A 21,454-nucleotide genomic window follows, 5' to 3' on the forward strand; every position below is an offset into this window, starting at 1 on the left:
GGCTAAGATATAGGAATCAAAGCAGTTTTACAAGTCAGATGCTAACTTCAAAATCTTTTGTGGCAAAATATCTTCAATTTATTTTGTCTGTTTTGTCATTTGGGCTCCTGAAGGGATAGTTCACACCAAAACTCAATTCTGTAATCATTTACTCAAACTTTATTTGATCCAAACTTTTAGGAATTTCTTTCTTTTGGGGAACAAAAAATGACATTCTAGGGCTGCTCGATTTTGGGAAAAATCATAAATCACTATTGTTTTGGTCAATTGTAATCACGATTATTTAAAACGATCAGTTGAAGTCAAAAGTATTAGCGCTGCTGAGAATTAGTTCAATAAATATTTCCCAAATGATGTTTAACAGAGCAAGGAATTTTAACAGTATTTCCTATAATATTTTTTCTTCTGGAGAAAGGCTTATTTGTTTTATTTAGGCTAGAATAAAAGCAGGTTTAAATATTTTGAAACTTAAAGTCAATATTATTAGCCCCTTTAAGCAAAATATATATTTGATTGTCTGCAGAAGAAACTACTGTTATACAATGACTTGCCTAATTACCCTAATTAAGCCTTTAAAATCACATGTTAATCTGACTGCTTGTATTTTGAAAAATATCTAGTAAATTATGTGCTTTCATCATAGCAAAGATAAAAGAAATCAGTTATTAGAAATGTGTTATAAAACTATTATGTTTAGAAATGTTGAAAAAACATCTTTCCATTAAACAGAAATTGGGGGGAAAAGGGTTGCCAATATTCAGGAGAGCTAATAATTCTGACTTCAACTGCATATATACACTGTTCTTTTCCTTCCTGCAAAGAAAAGAAAAATAAATACAAAAGAATAAAAATATGAAAAACTGTGCTTTAAGTATTTTCACTGTAAGGAAAAAACTTTAGCTACAAAAGTCCTTCAGTCAAGAGCAGTGAGGGATTTTCTCTTTGTTTTTTGATTAATAATCATAAAAACAGTCGGCAGCAGGAATATTGCGGTCACTTTAATGGTTTCTCTTTCTCATGTCTTTTGATGAACTCGTTTGTTTATTACACAAATTAGGGTTAATATGAATAATCACTAAACACCACGTTTTGACACCTATTTGACCATTAAAGCGCTCACATTAAGATGACTTTAGATGTGTGAGCTCTGCTCGTCACAGTGTGCGAATGAGACCAAATGCTGACGGCATGCTTCTGAATATGCACACACACACACACGGAAGCATGTGGCCTCGTTCGCACTTTTAAGAGCAACAAATTTGTACAACTGGAAAGGGTGCAGTAAATGATGGAATAATCATTTATCTCGATTAATGGTTTTTCATAATCGTTAGAAGCCAAAATCGAAATCGATTAATTGCACAGCCCTAAGACATTCTGAAGCTAAAAACCTTTAACAACGGACTTCCAGATCATGAATTTTTCCTACTAGATCAGTGGTTACAGGTTTTAAACTATATTCAAAACATCTTCTTTAGTGTTCAACAGTATAAACAAACTCAAAGATATGGGACCACTTGACTCAGTAAATAGCATGTACATTTTCATTTTTGGGTAATCTATCTTAAATTTAAAGGCAAAAGTTGACTCACCTTTAGATTTGAGCTCAGACAAAAGACTGCCTGGACCCTCATGTCCAATCAGGTGGCCCAGGTAATGACCCGGATTTGATTTGTAGTACTTCTGCAGGTCTGGGATGGGGAAGGTCACATACAAGTTTCTGATGTCCTTGATTGGCACGACTTTATAGAATTGCTGTGGAGAACAGACAATAATATGAGATGAAGACCCAAGAAACCCGATTAGCAGAGATCATTAATTAAAATGTGAGCTACAATAGGAGTTTAGTGCTAGTAGAATTAAACTATTATTCATTTATTGGGGCAACACAGTGGCTCAGTGTTGTTCGAGTCCCAGCTGGGTCAGTTGGCATTTCTGTGTGGAGTTTGCACGTTCTCCCTATGGGTTTCCTCGGGGTGCTCCGGTTTCCCCCACAGTACAAACACATGCAGTAAAGGTGAATTGAATAAACCATGTTGGCCGTAGTGCATGTGTGAATGAGTATTTCCCAGTGCTGGGTTGCAGCTGGAAGGGCATCCGCTTTGTAAAACATATGCTGGATAAGTTGGTGGTTCATTCCGTTGTGGTGACCCCTGATTAATAAAAGGTACCAAGCCGAAAATAAATGCATGAATGAATGATTCATTTAACAAGATTAAAAGATTATTAAGCTCTTTACCCTACGGTTTAAATTTTTAGAGACAAAAAAAAACTATTAATACTGTCACAGTCAGTTATAATAAATTTTGCAATAGGAATTTAACAAAACCATCTTTAATGATTAACTTAAAACGAATCCTTTTTTTTTTCCTTAAAAGAATTTTGATTGGTGGTAAAATCAGCATACCCGAATGATCATGACACTGAATAAAACAAAAATTAGGGACAATATGAACATTCTCAGTACCTTCCGGGACTCGAAATTGACCATTTTGGTAGCATATGCGCCTGAAATTTGGGCTATGTGACCTCATAATATATTTGGGAGAATTTGTGCCGTTTTGATTTTTTTTTTTTCTGCAGCGTAGATCTTATATTGGTGCATATTAGCTCAATGCTTTCCAATCACTCAATGCTTTCTGTTGACAGAAAAACAAGGAGCATTCATGGCCGCAGGAAATACAAATGGCTGAAGTCTGAGGAAGACGCAATAAAAAGTAGGCTACACAGGTTTGCAAACCCACCTAAAGTTACAAACAATGGTACCGATGATAGCTATCATGTGGTGAATGTTGATCCGCCAGTCGAGAGTGTGTTTTCGGAAAGAGTGCTGAGAGTATCAGAGTGGATCAGCTGTTTAATGGCCCAAATCTTGATGCATTGCATTCAACGCAAAATGGCCGAATCTAACACAGTATAGAATATAGAATCTAACACAGTAAATTCGAGCTTCTTTGATGATGATGTATACAAAGTTAACGGATACGGCAGCTCATGACAAAGAATGGTATTGTGCAGGCAGTCACGAGAATCCTGCTCTGCACCATTCATATATTGGGTCACCTGACTTTTTTCCAGAAACACAGAAAGGTGTAAATCAGCACATATTGAGACTGCATTTAAAATGTGCAGTTTTCTTGAGCGTGCACGGTTACAGATTAGCATGCATATAAAAAGAATAGTGCCAAACATATATTTCTTACTGCAATGCTTAATTTTTGTTTGATGCAAACCATAGATTTATTTTTCATAAAGTAACAGCCTCTTTACAGCAGATTTCAAACACAAGCACATTCAAGATGGCATGAGAATGAGAAAAGTAATTCATTGTTAGTATTTTTGTCATCACAGACATCATTAATATTTCATAATTATTGGACAATCATTTTGGAATTATTGCGCAAATATCAAGAAGTTATAACAGAATTAGTTAGATGGTCGTTTCGGATCTGTTCATCCTGATTGATGTTGTTTTCAAATACAATAAATTCTTTATTATACAATTTGCAAAGGTGCTCATTCATTTCGTGTGCCGCTCCTAAATCTTTGAAGTTGGGAGCACCAGTGCTACCAAGGTAAAAAAGATTAATTTCAAGCCCTGCCTTTGGATGTACTGAATTTATTATGCATGTGTTTGAGTAAAAAAAAAAATAAAATCATCATTTGTTTTATTTCATACAGTTCTGAAAACAATTCATCCAAATTCCAAGTAAAAGTTTCTTGCAAAAAAAACTGGGCAAAACAAATCATACAAATTAAAAAAAAAAAAGTTTTTTTTTTTAAAATGCAATCAAAAACCTCATACTACAAACATTTGACGATTGGGGTTTAGATCTCACCCTCAGGTGTTCCTCCTGGAAAGGATGTGTAGGGAATTCTGGGACAGGGACATTCTTGTTCTCCACCTCTCCAAAAAGCTTCACCACCATTGACGTCAAATCATCCAGCGTCTCTGTTAAGATGTGCGAGACGCAATGTCAAACTCAAAGCGCAAACAAATCACCACTGTACCCTTTATAAAACATACAAGCCTCTGCAAAAACAAACCATGAATCAATCAACAGAATGACAAAGAACAAGACAGATCCCATGAAACATTCAGCGTCAGACAGAGCGAATTGAGAAATCTGCCAGGCCTTGAATAAAGCAACAGGTTATTGCATTTGCTGTCAGCTACATTTACATCCAAAAATCTGATTCCGATGTTATTTTTTTTATTGTACAAAACGAATGGCAAAGGCTGGTAAACTAAACAAGAAAACATATTTTGACCTCTACTACTGGAGAGTATAAGAAATCAAGGTATTGTAGCCAGGACTGACCTCTGCCTAACACGCACAATCCCATCAGGTTGGAGGAATAATAGGTAGAGTGAAACTTTAGCAGCTCCTCACGGATATCAATGCCCTGTTGAGATGGCCTGGTCTCAAGGGTTAACTTATTGCCTGAAAAAAAAAATAAAGTGCAACACACAAATGAATGGAAAAGAGATCAGCTTTAGAATAATTTGTACCAAAAATGTGGGCAACTGTAAATAGGGTTGAACAATATATTGTTTAAGCATCGATACTGCAATGTGTGTAGCTGCAATAGTCACATCGCAAAATTAGATTGTTTATTAAAGATTAAAAGTATTATTAAATTACTATTATTTAAATAATTTATACAATGACCATGTTATTTTACAAGTCATTGTACTTTGTGCATTGTATTGCTACACTTAAGGCCTTATTATGGTAGTTGGGCAAAAAAAAAAATAAAATAAAATAAAAAATTTTTAACAAAACACACCACAGCTTCACAATTTTATTACAAATTTTACCAGGAGTAGACAATTATTTGTCCATGTTTAAAAGCTATAAATCTCTCGTGTAGCAAAGTTTGACCAATTTTTAAGCAGAATCTAGAAAGAGGGAAGTTACTGTAATCCTATGATAATCTAGTGAGGATAATACAGCAAAATTGACACTTTGCAAACTTAAGGGTGCCAAAAAATGAGAATCCACTAATATAAACAGGAATTTATGCTAGACATGGGCAAGTTTTTAAATTATTTTACAAATATATATATTAAACACACAGTGGTAATTAATATGTACAATATTGTTCTAAGAGCCCATGTTAGTGTCTTTCAATCAACTGAAGAAATGTACAAAATGGCAAACAAGCAATACTACATGTTACATGCTTCAAAGTATAATCGGTTTTAAACGACACTATTATCTGGATAATGCGGTTATCAATGTCTGTAATAGAAATGTATATATACACACACACACACACACACTCATTTAAAACCTTAAATTATGTCATTTAAACAAAAACATCATCATTATTTTATTAAACCATTAAATTTATTGTACTTTGTGATGCACTGTTTAACTATTTTTGCTCTTTTTTGATACATGCTTGTCATTTATTCTATTTTATGCACTGCATAGAAAAGATTCATCATCAGTTGACCTAAATGAATAAAATAATCCCAAATAGAGCTATTCAAATCTATATATTAAATCACAGCAAAACAAAATATCAAACGGTTAGATTTTTCCAATATTGTGCAGCCCTAACTGTAAACATATAACCTTCACTAAGGATTCAGACCTAACAAGATCAAAAAGTGAAGTAAATAATGCTGTTTGTTTTATATGGTGTTCATATGATTATTGAGCTTCTGTTTTATTAAACCAGTGGTAGGTGGGATTTAAATGGAAAAAAGTACATTCTTATATATGACTTCATGTGACCGAAAGGTTTGATTTTATGGTGTTAATATAAAATGGGTGATTTTATTTCCAAATAACACATTTGCTTGACAGCATTCACTTGACTGAATGTACATCTGCTCTTCTCAGAATGTTGCTGGTTAACATGTGTAAAGACGGAACAAAAATAGCTTTTTCCCCCCTAAGCACGTCTTATATAACTCAAGGCCGCCACCATCTGGCTATTTTGAGCACAGATAAATCTGTTGAAAGAAGATTAGGCTAAATCGACCTAAACATTATCCTCCAGCTTTTGTATGGCCCTTTACTAGGAGTAAAAGATAAACCACATTTAGAGCAGCATTTCACATTATCTTAGAGACAACAGGACAACATCTACATAAAAGCAGATCTTCCATACCAGTTCCGAACTTGCTAAAAGGGTGTTTTGGGTTCCCAGTGGCTTTCTCCAACTGAAACAACCGCCATGCGTCATTCATGAGGTTCTTCTCATGTTCAGAGTCCACTGCGTTCACCTCACGGTCCTTACAGCTCTCATCAAACAGGGGGCAGAGGAAGAACTGGGCAAATCTGTGATAAAGTCAGACACCATTTATGTCTCTTTAGATGGTGTCAGCCTACAGCTGCAGAACAATTCATAGTCAAGCTAAAAGTAATTTGAATAAAATCTGAACTTGAAACATGCAAATTGACATGACTGGCAACTGCCATGCAAATAAACATACAGTATATATCAGTGCCTCTGACATGAACACTGCTGAAAGTGACATGATGGTCTACATTGTTAATTCATATGCAAGAAAACAAACCAAAAAAAAAAAAACACCCAAGGACATCTTTACAACATTAAGATGCTTTATAGTTGAAAATTAAAAGTAGATGGAAACATTTCCATTTACACTTGGTGTTTTAATTTCATCCATTTGATGTTTGTTTATTTGGTCACACTTTATTTTGATGGTCCATTGTTGAATTAAGTTGCATTTCATCTGCAGTACATGCCAACTAATTCTCATTAGATTACAAGTAGACTGTTAGGTTGGGGTTAGGGTAAGTTGACATGTACTTGCAAAGTTTTTTTATTAGTCAGTTAAATGTCTGTTTAGCCGCAGTATCAACAGATATTAAACTACAGTCTACTAATACTCAAATGGACCATCAAAATAAAGTATTACCATTTATTTTTACGCCAGCATGTATTAGCCTTTACAGATGCTTTAATGTAATATTGCAATAAGTTTGTGCAATTTGCATACAAAAGAAAAAGGACACAAGGGGCACCAATTCATTTCTGCACTGATATCTGCAAATCTATGCGAAATGATGTGGTTTCTGCTAGAATCAGGACTAGTAACATTGAGTGTTTTGCATATTTTGCAACTATTTTTAGTGTTTTTTCCAAGTGCTTGTCCACTTGTGAATAGACCGATTAAAAATTTTTTATTATTTTTTGTAAATCATAATACCAAGTTAAATTCAGTAAATACAAACAGGAATTATGCGAGACATGTGGAAGTATTCAAACTACTAAAAAAAGAACAAAACAATAATATACAGTGGTGATTAATACGTTCAATATTGTTCTCAGAGCCCATGTTAGCCTCTTTCTATTTAACTGAAGAAATCGACAACACTGTAAGCATGCAATGCTACATGTAACATGTTTTAAAATACCATCAGTCTAACCACATCACAATTATCTGGATTATGCTTATTAACGTCAGTAATGAAAATGATATACTTTAGCATTTAAACGTTGCATTTGTTATTTGAAAACCATTAAACTTGTTAGGAAACCAACAGTGATATGCGTCACTCTTCACAACATCTCTTAGCAATTTATTAAAATACTGATAATTGTGAATTTGTTTATGCTATAAACAGGATTATCTTCTCAAAATTTTATGTCACATATCCAATATTGCATTACAAAACCACATGCAAATTGTGTCAAATTTGTATTCTATCACGGAAATTACTTTCGTTAACTGCAAAACACCAACATGCACACCAACTGACCGAAGAAAAATCACAAAGGAGTGTGTGCAGGTGTGTTTCAGCATCCAATCTGTTTGATATCAAACACATACAGCTCTTTCTGTACTTGTCCAAACAGGTCTCTTTCTGAAAGCATCCAGTCTGAACACACTTGAAATTCTGCTAATAAAATTCTGAGTCATGACCCAGTTGTTGGAGATTAATCATGAATCATTCAAACGTTTCAATGCGCAGGTGGCGCTCTGGGTCACAGGAACAGATGGGCTCCTGAGGAAACTCTCATGTCTCTCTATATCCCAGCAACCTGATTCCTACTGGAAATGTAACTCCACACCGACAGACACGGTGACACCTGAAAGTCTGAACCCTTTTTCGCCCTTTCATAAGTGCAAACAGTCTAAAAACAGACCAGTGTTCCAGATGACTCTTTAATAATTCACTAAATGCTTGTTTTTTTTTTTTGGAGTGCATTTACCTGTCCAATGCCCCTTGCAGATGCTCATGGGATACATCAAAGTAGTAATTGGTGTGCTCTCCGCTGGTGAAAGCATTCGAGCTGCCGGCGTGCTCACTCAAAAACTGGCTGTACTCGTTCTCTTTGGGATACTTCTCAGTGCCCAGAAACAGCATATGCTCGCAGAAATGGGCCAGGCCTGAAATGTTCTCAGGATCTGATAAAGAGCCTGCAAGACAGCATAAAGAAAATGAGTGATCGATCCATCTATGTCTATCTTTCTATCTGTCTGTCTATCTTTCTATCTATTGATCGATCCATCTATTAAAAACAAACAAGAAAATCCTGTTTACTTGCACTGGAAATCTATAGTGCTCGGCAAACTTGTAAATCGAGTCTACTTATTTACACCATCACTGCAGGTTCAGGCATATTTACAGTACTTTTTGCTTACTTGAATACGTGTTTACACAAAAGTATGCATCAATGTAACCTAAACGCACAATTTTGATTACATCATAATATACTATTTTGTAAGGTAAGAGTTGATCATTTTTTGCTTTGATGTGAAATTTGATCCCTATGTTTATCTATAGATTGAAGAGGTCTCAGAATAGCATTTTAATGTTGTTGACAAACCCTTCAGTGAACTTAGATGAAATATTGGCCTGTCTTTTTTAAATGTATTTTGTGTAGTTTGTATTGTTTTGTCTGTCTTTTTGTACTATTAGACCTAATGTCTAAAATAAAAAGAATATCTACTGTCAAACAAGTTTGCAACCATTGAGACAAAAAGCACAAGTCAGATGTTATATTATGAATTATTTAGACTATTTACAACCTCTCTGGCAGTTTTTTTTTTTTTTTTTAAATAAGTGCCATCAATTATTATTTTTTATTATTATAGCCTTTATTTTACCAGGAGAAAAAGCACGTTGAGATTAAAAACCTATTTTACAAGAGTGTCCTGGCCAAGATTAAAACCAAATTAACCTATAATAAAAATTAGGGATGTACCAATCAGGTTTTTTTGCCCGAGTCAGAGTCATTTGATTTGAAGTATCTACCGATACCGAAACCCAATCCGATACATATTAAAAAAAAAGAATAAAGAAGTGCGAAGAAACAGATCCAGGATGCTCCTTATTTTTTTTTATTAATTCACCTTCTTTTAACGTTCAACAACTCTAATAAAAATAAATAGGTCTAATATAAAAGCAAATAGCACCTTAACTTAAAATACCTGGCAGGCAATCCCAAGTTTACTTATCTCACAGTTTGCTATGGCAGTGTTGTCGTTATTAACTTTATAATACCTCCAGACCGCTGACATACTCTTTCAGCTTCAAGCTGCTTCTGTGTTCTACTTTGCCGGCATTTAACCAATAGTGTCTCTAACCAAGTGATGGCGTGCCACACTCGTTCACTTCTGTGTGAATTTAAGATGTCTAATTCTGAGGCACATTAACTATAGAGGTGTTAAAAATAATGAGAATATACATAAATCGGGAGGTAACGTCCGATTCCGATCAAGTCTGAAACCGTGTGATCGGGCCCGATTTCCGATCACGTGATCGGATCTGGACATCCCAAAAGAAACTGAATCCAAATGGCATCCAGAATTAACACGGTCTTAAAAATAAAAATGATTACAACTGTGCTTTTGTGGGGAAAATGTCAAAAGGCTCTTTCACAGTATACACTGAAGAAAATTATTCAAAGATGATTCCTTGGATTTACTAAAAATTTTTACGTTAAGGGGTTGTAAACAATTTATTTGGACTGAATTTAAACAAACAAATTAGGTTGAACATTATTCAATTTAATTAGTTTGTTTAAATTTAACACAAATAAATTGCAACATTTTTGCAGACATCATTTTTTCAGTGTAATAAAGATAAGCAATGACATCTGACCTATATACGTCTATCTTTCAACAATCATATGCAAAGAGCCATTCTTTACATGCATGTGTTATACAGTGATTTGGTTGTCAAAAGCAGTATTTCCTGGCATCAGTTAACTCCACCCATTAGTCTGTGTTGACATAATAGGCAGCCCTCCAGATGTAATTCAAATTAATAGTTTGAAGTAAATTTTTCTTAAATGTAGGGCTGAAAAGATTCAGGTTGACACAAGTAAGGCTTTAATTACTTTAACACAATGGTCTCAAACTCAATTGCTGGAGGGTCACAGCTCTGCATAGTTTAGTTCCAAGCAGCTCAAACTCACTCCTGCTTAATAGTCTATAGTAGTCTTGAACATCTTTATTAGTTGATCAGCAGTGTTTGATTAGGTTTGGAGCAAAACTGTGCAGAGCTGTGGCCCGTCAGGAATCCAGTTTGAGAGCTATGCTTCAACAGAACAGCCTGTGTTCAGTAACAAGATTATTCAAAACTCACAGGTTTTACGAGTATCTCTGCAACAAAGACATAAAACCAGGACAAGGGCAGTCGCCAAGGTCGGGATTATTATAAACTGCTTTTTTGTAAATTGGAAAGCTACAGAGACACTAGACAGACCGAGGCAATTAGTTATTATGGGCCAGTAATGATGACTAATGATGTCCTTCAGGTTTGTAATAAATGATCTGTACTTAATATGAGAAGTGATGCTTTAAGCTGACGTATGCAGCACACAGTACAGAAAAGGCTTCTGCCGGGTCTCAAATTTTATTGTTGCAATTAACGACTAAAGCTTTTAACATGATATATTGTATTATCACAATATTGAACAGCTTTAACAGGTTTAACAAAGTAGTGTATTTTTTATTGTATATACACGTTTAAAGTAAATGTTATAAATTAAAATGCAAATAGATGATGAAGCACAATAGGTAACAATTTACAATAAAATCTAACTAGCAAACATTAGTTATATGTAATATATAGATTAGTATATAGAAATAGCCATATTTTAGGTATACATGGAAGTTAATTTTAAAAAAATACAACTCAATTTTATTAGATATTAACTGCATTTAATACATTTCTAAATGTGTTTAGGCATCAAGAAATCAATACTGAAGACTATTAAAAACATTTTGCAGCCGTCTTTACGTTGGCTACGTTTCCATCCACCTATTTTTATGTGCATTTTATATCTGCATTTTAAACCTCATAAAAAAAAAAATTAAAAAAATGTAGATGGAAACACTAAGATGCGTTTAAATGTTTAAAATGCTTATAAAAAACATGCACATAACTGAGTAGGATAAACTTTTTATTTGATAAGAAAAGATGCGCATGGAAAACTACGATGGAAACACTTTTACCGTACAAATTCCAGTATGCTCATTAAAAAAATGATTTTGTGATGTGATTTTGTTATAAGAGATCAATTGATTATTTAAATTGTGTGAATGGATAAACCAGCAGGTTGAGTACATTTTAACATCTGAAATGTTGTTTTGGTCATTCTAAAATGCTTTCACCATTTCAGTATTAGTGTTATTATATTATTAATTACCTCCAGAATCAAGAGCGTCTGTGCTCCGCGTCTCATGCCACCGCACGTTCACTGCATGTCAGCATTGCCTTTTGAGGTGCAAGTCATTTATTAAATGAAGAAAAGATTCACGCAGGTTCTCCTACCGCAGCAAATTCCGTTTTTACTGTTGATATTTGGCGTTAATCAGGAAGTGATGATTTTGTTCTCTTTGACTCGTTGGATGGAAGAACTGCTTTATTTGCGCGTCTTTCATGCGATAATCCAGTTTTGCATATAAAGTTAATCTAGCTTTGCGCATGAAGTTAATTCGCAATATTGAAAACATAGTTATTGACTTAAGCTTAACTCATGTTAACAAACGGAACCTGTAATGTAAAGAGTTACCGAACAAAAGGCTGGAAATAAATCACCTATTTAGCCGTCAAGAACTTGGTACATCCACTGCCAATACAACAAAATTAATATTATTTAAAAGGCACACTAAAAGATTAAATATAAATAACTATTCACTGCAGTTTGAGGTGGCCATGATATCAACATTGTGCAACATAATAGACATGAACAAATACACTTCATTGAACGTACACATAGACGTCACTTCTATACTATACATCGACAGGTAAGCTATGTTTATTTATAATAACTTTAACTGTTTAAAGCTATTAGTTATAAGTAGCTAATGAAGTTAGGCTAACTAATAACCTTAACTTTTCTGATTTTGATTTTTGCAACAATGTGCACCTATTGTAAAGCTGCTTTGAAACAATTTCAGTTAAGTTTACAAATGGACCCTTTTTACAAGACTGTTATGACGCGTTTAGCGGTCATCATAATCGTAAATCCTTGAAAGTTTTTCATATTTAAATTTTTTTTTTTTAAAAACCTACAAACATTTATGAATGCATGATCATCTTTGTGCCAAAAAACAAAAAACAAAATTACCGCTTATGCAAGGTGTTTCTAATGCAGCATCTATGGGGCTGAGTGTAAATCTGACATTCTCTCTTCTGACTGCAGTTATCAGTCGCCCACAATTTTTTTTCCTTTTTCCGAAAGTCTTGACAACACCATTGAGGATTTTTCTTTGATTATTTCAGCAAATAGGATTGCAGAAATGTATTTGTTATACTCTCCTTCCCTACAGTCCAAGTTAACCCAGATATGACGCCTTCCGCTACTGAGAAACTCAGAAATGTGAAAAGGGTCTATAAACTTGAATTGAACCGAATATAACTAACTATTGAATATCGACATTTGTTTACAACAGAAAGCCTATTCTGGTTTACCCATGTGGACGTCCAGGGCAGCTGATGATTTGTCAGTGGTGGGGTCACTGATGAGAATGGCTTTTAGACCATTTGTAAACTCGAGTCCTCGATACTCCCGTTTGTCTTCTGGAGAGCGAATGATATCACTCACCACCCTCTTGACAGCCGGATCACTCATTGTGAAGGACAGAGTCGACACACGTCTGGACAAACAAAAAATGCATTTAGAATTCATTCAGGTCAGCTACTATCAAACGAACTCTTTAGTAAACTGTAATTTTTAAAATGCAAGACAAAAACATGCATGCTTAATAAATTAATACACACGGCTCCAGTTGTGACAATATATTAAAGATTGATGAAGCAAAATTGTAGATCTGTGCAAAAAAAAACATGTTTAATTGACAACCTCTGCAAATGGTTGTGACAGTCATGATAGTCTGAAACGTAAAAGTCCTGATGCATAAGACTGAAACGTTAGACCATCCTCAGTGCATCATCAGAAACCAGAGTGTGTTGATTTAATTTTGTCTGTTTTTGCTTTTTGATTCTCAAAACTTCATTTGTGACCATTAACCACAAATGTATATTTTTTGGAAATTGACGTATGGTTCTAAAATATGGAGTTTGGGGGTAAAAAAAAAATAAAATCCAAATCATGTGAAGTTGTAAATGTAAATTAAAAAACCTTTTAAATTAAGTTCTAAGTGATGCATACTACATTTTGATATATTTAGGATAGGAAATTTACATTTTTTCCTCATAAAACATGACCTTTATTTCTTTTTGGCATAAAAGTATAAATCGACCATTAGGGTGTTCAATTGACATATGGTTTGTTAGTATAAGCTTTCAAATGATGTATAAATAAGTGTTATATTGACTTTTGCTAAATAAGCTTTCAATTGGCGTATGGTTTGTTAGGATTGGACAATATTAGGTCAAGACTCAACTATCCTAAATATGGAGTCGGAGGGCAAAGAAAAATCCAATAACGTGGGAAAAAATTAAATTAAAAAAAATACAAAAATCACATTTAAATGAAGTTCTTAGCGATGCATACTAGATTGATATTATGGGAAATGTACAAACTTCCCATAAACATGTTTAAAATGTATAATCGACAATTTTGACCCATACAATCCATTCTTGGCTAATCCTAGGCCCACACAGATTTTTAGCTCATCGAGTCTATGAGAATATGTTCTGTCTTTTAGTAGATATATTATATAAGACACTTGCTAGGTTCACCAATTAAGTGGATCTAATTGGATTTGCATAGTAAACATTAAATAGGTATTGTTTTTATTTCACATGTTAAGTTTTTAGTCATCATATTCATAAAATCAATCATTTTTTACAAAATTCTCAGCTGAAATAGCAAAAAAAAAAAAAAAAAATGTTCGCAGATTCTGTCTAGCCCTAGCTATTCATGCAAAATATAACGATGGAGCTTAGACCAACTATGAGATAACCTGGAGCTTTTTGAGGACCACCAAAAGACCTCGGTTTAGCTAAATATCTTCTTTAAATTAGTAATCTACATATCTACATCTTAAAGGGGTAAATAAATTCACAAACAATAAAAACTCTGGCTCAACTCTTATGCAACAAAATCAGCAATAAAGAAAGAACCAATTTAGTACAAAAAGGTTCTCATTTAAATTTAGATCTCACGTTGATTTTAAAATTAGTTTAAATGCAAATGTTTCGTTTAAAAAGTACTTGCCTTAGCTTACATGTCAAACGTGAAGTGTCAGTAATTTACAGTCCAATAGTTCATTTGAAACGTCCAGTCCACTAGAGTGGTTCAATTCAAGTGCAAGTTCACTTTAAGTGAAACTTTAATGCTTGAGCTGAAATGTTAGTTTAATCTGTTTGGTTTACGGGTGCGTTGAAGGTTAAGTTTATTTTAGGATTACTGTTGGTATATTGGCGTAGTTTCGGTGAATTTGTTTGCTTTTAGCTCAAGTTTAGTCCAGTTTAAACAATCCAGTCGGCGTTTTAGCGTGTTTTTAGATTAACTTAACGTTGAGTTCCACGAAACCCAAAGCAAAATTCTTAAGACTCAGACATTTTCAAGTTAAAACATTAAAAATACACACGTCATGACATGGTGAAATATATTGTGTCATCGTGAGCTAAAGCTACCGCGCGCGACAGCGAAACACGAGCCTGACGCCAGGAAACCGGGCCGCTCGCTGAAACGTGTGAAAAGCAGAGCAAATATGTAACACCTACCTAATACTTCGACTGAAAACCGTGGACAATATCATAAAATCGGAAGATAACTCGCTGTAAAGGCCCACCGGCTAACACATTTCTGCATACTTCAGTGCTGGATAACAAAACTCCGCTTAAGACGTCAGGACGCCATGATTTCTGCAGACGTAACCAATCAATCTCAGAGCACGCACAGCAGCTTTATGTACATTTCGTGAATTTAAATGTAATAAAATAGAAGAAATTATGTAAAATATATACGCATATGAAACGAGTTTTCGAAACAAATAGGTTTTCGATACTGCTTTGTTTAACTGAAGTTGTTGAAATTGCTTAGTCACGCCTTGTGTGTGTGATTGACGTTACGAAACAAACCACACCCACACCCCGGTTTAGCGGAGAGTATTTAAAGAGACCCCCGAGTTAAGCGTCCAGCTGTCACTGTTGACTTACTAGTTGAGAAAAAGAATGATGAATATACCTGATACAGAATTTATTTTGTAAGACTTAGATCGGTTGAGCCCTATCTGTGCACGTGCCTGATTATATGTTACACTGGGAAACTGTAAGTGTACTTGTATACAGAGATGGGCAAAAATACATTGAAATGCATTTTAAAATCAGATAACTCCTTTCTAGCTGTATCAAAATAAACTACAAAATACAGCAGCCACAAATGTATTCAAATAAAATACTCTATTTTTGTATTTTTTACAAGTTAGCATGAACCTTCTTTGCAAACCTTCCATGAATTGGCCTGTTCGATAAATCCCTTCACTAAACATGAAGTAAACTATATTTAATTACAGCTTTTCTCTGAGCAAGTTTTAGCAGATTCTCCGCCATCTCGTTCACCTCTACTCATATATGAAAAAATGTAAAACAACAAATCCATTGAGACTATACTGTTTACATTCACCAAAATGGTCTATAAAGTAGTAGTAGTAAACTTTATTGTTCTTGACAGGAAATTTGTTATGGGGACCACATTGCTGTCGATATTCCATAAAAACAAACAATAAAAACAATACAAAATACAGTATTTACAATAATTATAATGCTAATTAAGATAAACTCTTGTTAAATAAACCAACTGAAACAGGTACAAAGGATTTCTTAAATCGGTTCAACCTTAGGGACTCTATATCTCCTACCAGGGGGAAGCAGTTTATAATGTGAAAACAAAAAATGAGTTGGCTCATCCAGTATCCTGTCCACCTGATTAAGGACACAAATCTCATATAAATCTCGAGGATTAAAATACTCATCAATAAATGGGTAAATAAAAAGTACAACAGTAAGAAAACAAATGTAATAAAAACTAAATATTCAAATAATTATTTTGACCCTTATATTTTAGACTCTTCTTTAGATCACAGAATAAATTAAGTCTTTTTACAACAATAGATTAGAGATGCCTTAAACATTTGGGGTCCTCGACATCTAAAACATTTTTAAAAAACCTGCGATATGTGGAAAAAACAGTGTTAATAATTAAATGAATATTGAACATAATAACTGTTGTCAAGCTCTCAAATGATTTGTTAATGCATTTGTTGACAAAATTATGTATCAAAGTACCTGAATAAATAAACACTATAGTAAATATTACTACAATACACCACAGTTTTCTGTAGTAAAAACTATTAAATACAGTTTATCAATTCAAAATTGTTCCGTACAATATGCTATAGCATTCATAACGTGTTGTAAATATTATAATATATAGAGTATAATACACTATAGTACGGTTCAGAAACACTATTTATTATAGTATTCTTTCACCGTGGATCGCCTGACAAGCTACGTTTCAATGCCAAATAACCACAGAATATTATGATATTGATCACCAAGAGCATGTATCAGCAGTTTGGGAGATTAGTAAATTAAACAACGAAATGAGGCGATTTGTTACTCTGAATTATGTAAATTACTGTCGAATTTACATTTGTGATGATCAAGATACTTGTTTTATAATATTTAAGAAAAGCTACAGCCTAAAAGTGTAGTCTTTAAATAACAAAATCTGTAAAATAGCATTGTATGTGTTTACTGTAACCATCATGCTGCTTAATTTCGCCCATTTTCTCGTCCGATAGGTGGCACGCCGTGATCGTATAGTGGTTAGTACTCTGCGTTGTGGCCGCAGCAACCCCGGTTCGAATCCGGGTCACGGCAGTTTTTTGTCTCAGTATTTTCACATTTTATTTTATAGTTTATTGATTAAACAACTCACAGAACACGATAGATATAAAGGAACAACAAACAGCAACGTTTTATTATCATAAACAAGCACTTAATCACGTTGTGGGTGCGTTATATTGTCTGACGTGACGGCTAACACTAAAGCCATGTTCATTTTCATTCATTCATTGTCTTTTCGGTTTAGTCCCTTTATTAATCTGGGGTCGCCACAGCGGAATGAACCGCCACATGTTCATTTGTAAGCAATGAAAGTATATTAAAATCCAAAGCTGTGCTTGTTAACATTATAGTTAATGCACAGTGTGTAAACTTTAACTAACTAACATGAATTAATCAATAAGAAGACCTCCAATTAACTTTATTTTACTTAACTTTATTTAACCTAAATAACATAATGTTAACAAAGATGAATAAATACCGTAATAAATTTATAATTAATTGTTTGGTCACGTACGTACTTTCCCAGTACTGGGTTACGACTGGAAGGGCATCCGCTGCATAAAACAAATGCCGGAATAGTTGGCGGTTAATTCCACTGTGACTCCTGATAAATGAGAAATTAAGCTAAAGGAAAATGAATGAATGAATGAATGAATATTAGTTTTATTTGTTAACTAATATTACCTGATGGACCATTATTATAAAGTGTTACAGATATTTCCAGAATTAAAAATGAATGGCATTGAAATATTTATTCTCTCTTATTATAATAATTCAAATATTAGGCACATTTTATTATCTAAACATAAAATATCCCCTAAATAGAAGAAAATTATTTTGGAATGCAATTTTTAACATTAATTGAACAAATTTGGTATGAAATATTGGTATAAGTCTGAATAAAGTTAAAGAAGTGCATTTTAAAATACTTGATGTACCAATGTAAAAATACTCGATCTACACAATGTATCAATGTAAAGTAGCTTCGTCTAAATTTATTAAGAGTCATACGCAGTATTTGCTTTTTGTACTCACAAGGAAGAGCAATCTCGCCTCTTTTTTATTTGTGCAAAGTAATGTTAATTATTGGCTTTCTTTTAAAAGATGTTATTTGCACTTTTTTATCAAAAGAAAAAATATATCTTGTTAATTTTTATATTTTGTGAAGTAAATATTTTGTTCATGAACATACTAAAACGTCTTTTTTATTAGCAATGAAAGCTTTGACAATGTCTCTATTGCAAATTAATAACAAAAATAATGACATGCTGTTAGATTTCATTCATTCATTCATTTTCTTTTCGGATTAGTCCCTTTATTAATCCAGCGTTGGCACAGTTGAATGAATCACCAACTTATCCAGAATATGTTTTACGCAGCAGATGCCCTTCCAGCTGCAATCCATCATTGGGAAACACCCATACAAACTCACATTTACATACAGATAATTTAGCGTACCCAATTCACCTATTCCGCACGTCTTTGGACTGTGGGGGAAACCGGAGCACCATTTAAAACTTTTAATCACTTTTTATTGTTATTATTCATTCATTCATTCATTCTTTCTTTCTTTCTTTCTTTCTTTCTTTCTTTCTTTCTTTCTTTCTTTCTTTCTTTCTTTCTTTCTTCCATTCATTCATTCATTCATTCATTCAATCATTCTTTCTTACATTCATTCATTCATTATTTCTTCCTTCCTTCCTTCCTTTCTTCCTTCCTTCCTTCCTTCCTTCCTTCCTTCCTTCCATTAATGAATGAATGAATGAATGAATTAATGAATGAATGAATGAATGAATGAATGAATGAATGAATTAATTAATTAATTAATTCGTTCGTTCATTCATTCATTCTTCCTTCCATTCATTCATTAATTTTCCTTCAGCTTAGTCTCTATTTCAGAGGTTGCAGAACTGACAACTACTAACCAGCATAAAACGCACGCACGCTCACACACACGCACGCACGCACGCACACACACACATACACACTACACTGTAAAAAATCCTGGCTGCCTAAAATTTTTAGGCCAACCACGGCAACAATATGCAAACTCCCCACAGAAACGGCAACTGGCCCAGCTGGGACTTGAACCAGCGACCTTCTTGCTGTGAGGCGACAGTGCTAACCACTGAGCCACCATGCCGCCTTTTAATTTTTTATTATTTACTCCTATGTTCACCCCCTCTCTTATTGTTTATCAGTCATTATCATTATCAGTCCTGTGTATCTGGATTTATCATTCCTTGTGATCTCATGCGTTTCACCCAAAAATCGAAGAAGCCATGTATTATTAAACACTTCCACTAGATGGCGATATTGCCATTTCTAAGAATAGAAATCAAACACATCCTTGAAATGAATATCAAAACCCGGTAGTTTCCTTATGTCACTTCTGTTGTTTGTCGTGTTATTACATACAATGAATAAACACACATTTAGGTAAAATAAAAAGGATTGTTTTTAAATTTCACGACTCTGTCTGGCCATTTCAGAAAAAGTGTGTGAAGTTTGATCATCACACGGACTGACTGAAGGTCTGATGCACATGCTGATCCTACTGGTCGATGTTTGACTTTGTGTCGCTCCTCCTTCATAACCACAAAACCCTGCTTTAAAACTCACATGAACCCAGTCAGTCGCAGGCCAGCAGACCCTCTTTATTGATATATCATTTCAGAAGAGTCAAACATGGAGGCTGCTTTCTCACATCCACCCCAATCCACCAACAGTAAGAGGAAAGTGATCGCGGTGGTGGGAGGCGGTTTGGTGAGAATCACTTCATCTTAATGACATGATTACATATCTAACAATGCTCTCAATTTAGTACCATCTAATACGATTTCTATCAAATATAAGATTTTTTTGATGAATCAATGAGTGAAAAATGAAAGTAAAAGTTACATTTGTTGTCTGAAGTTTTAAGTTTCTCTGGTTACATGGTATTTGCTAATGTAACACAGTTTAGAGTTATTTTATTTTTTAAATGTAATCTTTGCTAACCAGAGATAGTCATTACTAAACTTAGAACACGTGAATGATTACCAGAAAGGTTATTAAACTCTGTTAATGTTCCATCTTATGTGTTCACACTGGCATCTAAAGACAGCAAAGTCGAGTTGTAATGTATTTTAGTGTGCTCAATGGTTATGTAAATGCTAGTGCTCCGTGAAATGTCGACAAATTGATTTAAAATACCTTTTTTAATTAAGTAAAATGATACCAGTGTGTGAATTATACATTAGATTCGGTAATAGTTTGGTAATACATGCTTCAGTGAATCAAATTTATAATTGTATTTAAATTACACCTAATTTATTAATAAAATGTATACATTTTCAGTGAAGGATATTTAGTAATTATTTTAGTTACTGCAGGCCAAACTGTACAAATTATGTCTAATTTTTCTTTTTTTTAGGCTACATGCTGATATAGAAACCTATTTTACAAGAAATGTGTTTTGTGAATCCTTAAGATGTCTATCAGTGCATTCACACACTTTAAAACCCAATAAGTTACAATAATTCAAACCATTTGGGGAAACCAATTGCAACAAACCATTTAAGTACAAAAACTTATCCTAATGAGTACTGTGAACTTAATCCATTTGAGTAAACGAAGCAATATGAGCACACATTTCATTGGGCCAACTAAATTTTTTATGTTCAATTCACATAAATCTGTTAAAAGTGTTGAGTTAACTTAATCAATTTATGTTGGGACAACATGAATGAATTGTTTTTGTTGAGTTGGTGGAATGAACTCCCTAACTACATCAGAACAGCAGAGTCACTTGCTGTCTTCAAGAAACGACTAAAAACTCAACTGTTTAGTCTCCACTTTCCTTCCTAATCTTAACTGCCTCTCTGGCTATACCACTAACTGTACTCTCTCTCTCTCTCTCTCTCTCTCTCTCTCTCCAAAAAAAAAAAAAAAATTTACTAATGCTTAGCTTCTTAGACTTTACACACCTGAAACTTGTCTATAGCACTTGTTCACTGCTGCTCTTTTATAGTTGTGTAAATTGCTTCCTTGTCCTCATTTGTAAGTCGCTTTGGATAAAAGCGTCTGCTAAATGACTAAATGTAAATGTAAATGTAACTGTAAATGTAAATGACTAGGTTAATTAGGTTAACAAGGCAGGTTAGGGTAATTAGGCACGTTATTGTATAATGATATTTGTTCTGTATGGA

General features: G+C 33.9%; 2 protein-coding genes and 1 non-coding gene across 4 annotated transcripts in view; 2 read left to right on the plus strand and 1 right to left on the minus strand.

Moving 5' to 3' along the window:
• ide (insulin-degrading enzyme) overlaps positions 1 to 15,399 on the minus strand; it is a 39,250-nt gene extending 23,851 nt beyond the window's left edge. Inside the window, exons 1-7 of one of the 2 annotated variants that reach the window (XM_056470305.1) lie at positions 15,138 to 15,399; positions 12,915 to 13,099; positions 8,200 to 8,407; positions 6,127 to 6,296; positions 4,323 to 4,445; positions 3,840 to 3,952; positions 1,593 to 1,755 (exon numbers count right to left, since the gene is read on the minus strand). In XM_056470305.1, coding sequence (XP_056326280.1) covers positions 1,593 to 1,755; positions 3,840 to 3,952; positions 4,323 to 4,445; positions 6,127 to 6,296; positions 8,200 to 8,407; positions 12,915 to 13,099; positions 15,138 to 15,172 — 997 coding nt within the window. In that variant the 5' untranslated portion in view covers positions 15,173 to 15,399. The remainder of the gene's footprint in view (positions 1 to 1,592; positions 1,756 to 3,839; positions 3,953 to 4,322; positions 4,446 to 6,126; positions 6,297 to 8,199; positions 8,408 to 12,914; positions 13,100 to 15,137) is intronic. The other variant, XM_056470304.1, reaches the window with a different exon arrangement.
• Positions 15,400 to 17,225: 1,826 nt separating this feature from the next.
• trnah-gug (transfer RNA histidin (anticodon GUG)) lies at positions 17,226 to 17,297 on the plus strand. Its single transcript has one exon. It is a non-coding gene; the product is annotated as a tRNA-His (tRNA).
• A 2,600-nt stretch (positions 17,298 to 19,897) lies between these two features.
• The window catches only part of LOC130240101 (kynurenine 3-monooxygenase), a 29,125-nt gene continuing 27,568 nt past the window's right edge, over positions 19,898 to 21,454 (plus strand). Inside the window, exon 1 of the mRNA XM_056471516.1 lies at positions 19,898 to 20,030. Within this exon, the coding sequence (XP_056327491.1) occupies positions 19,953 to 20,030 (78 nt within the window). The 5' untranslated portion in view covers positions 19,898 to 19,952. The remainder of the gene's footprint in view (positions 20,031 to 21,454) is intronic.

Source organism: Danio aesculapii, chromosome 13 (assembly GCF_903798145.1).
Source record: "Danio aesculapii chromosome 13, fDanAes4.1, whole genome shotgun sequence".
NCBI classification, from domain to species: domain Eukaryota; kingdom Metazoa; phylum Chordata; class Actinopteri; order Cypriniformes; family Danionidae; genus Danio; species Danio aesculapii.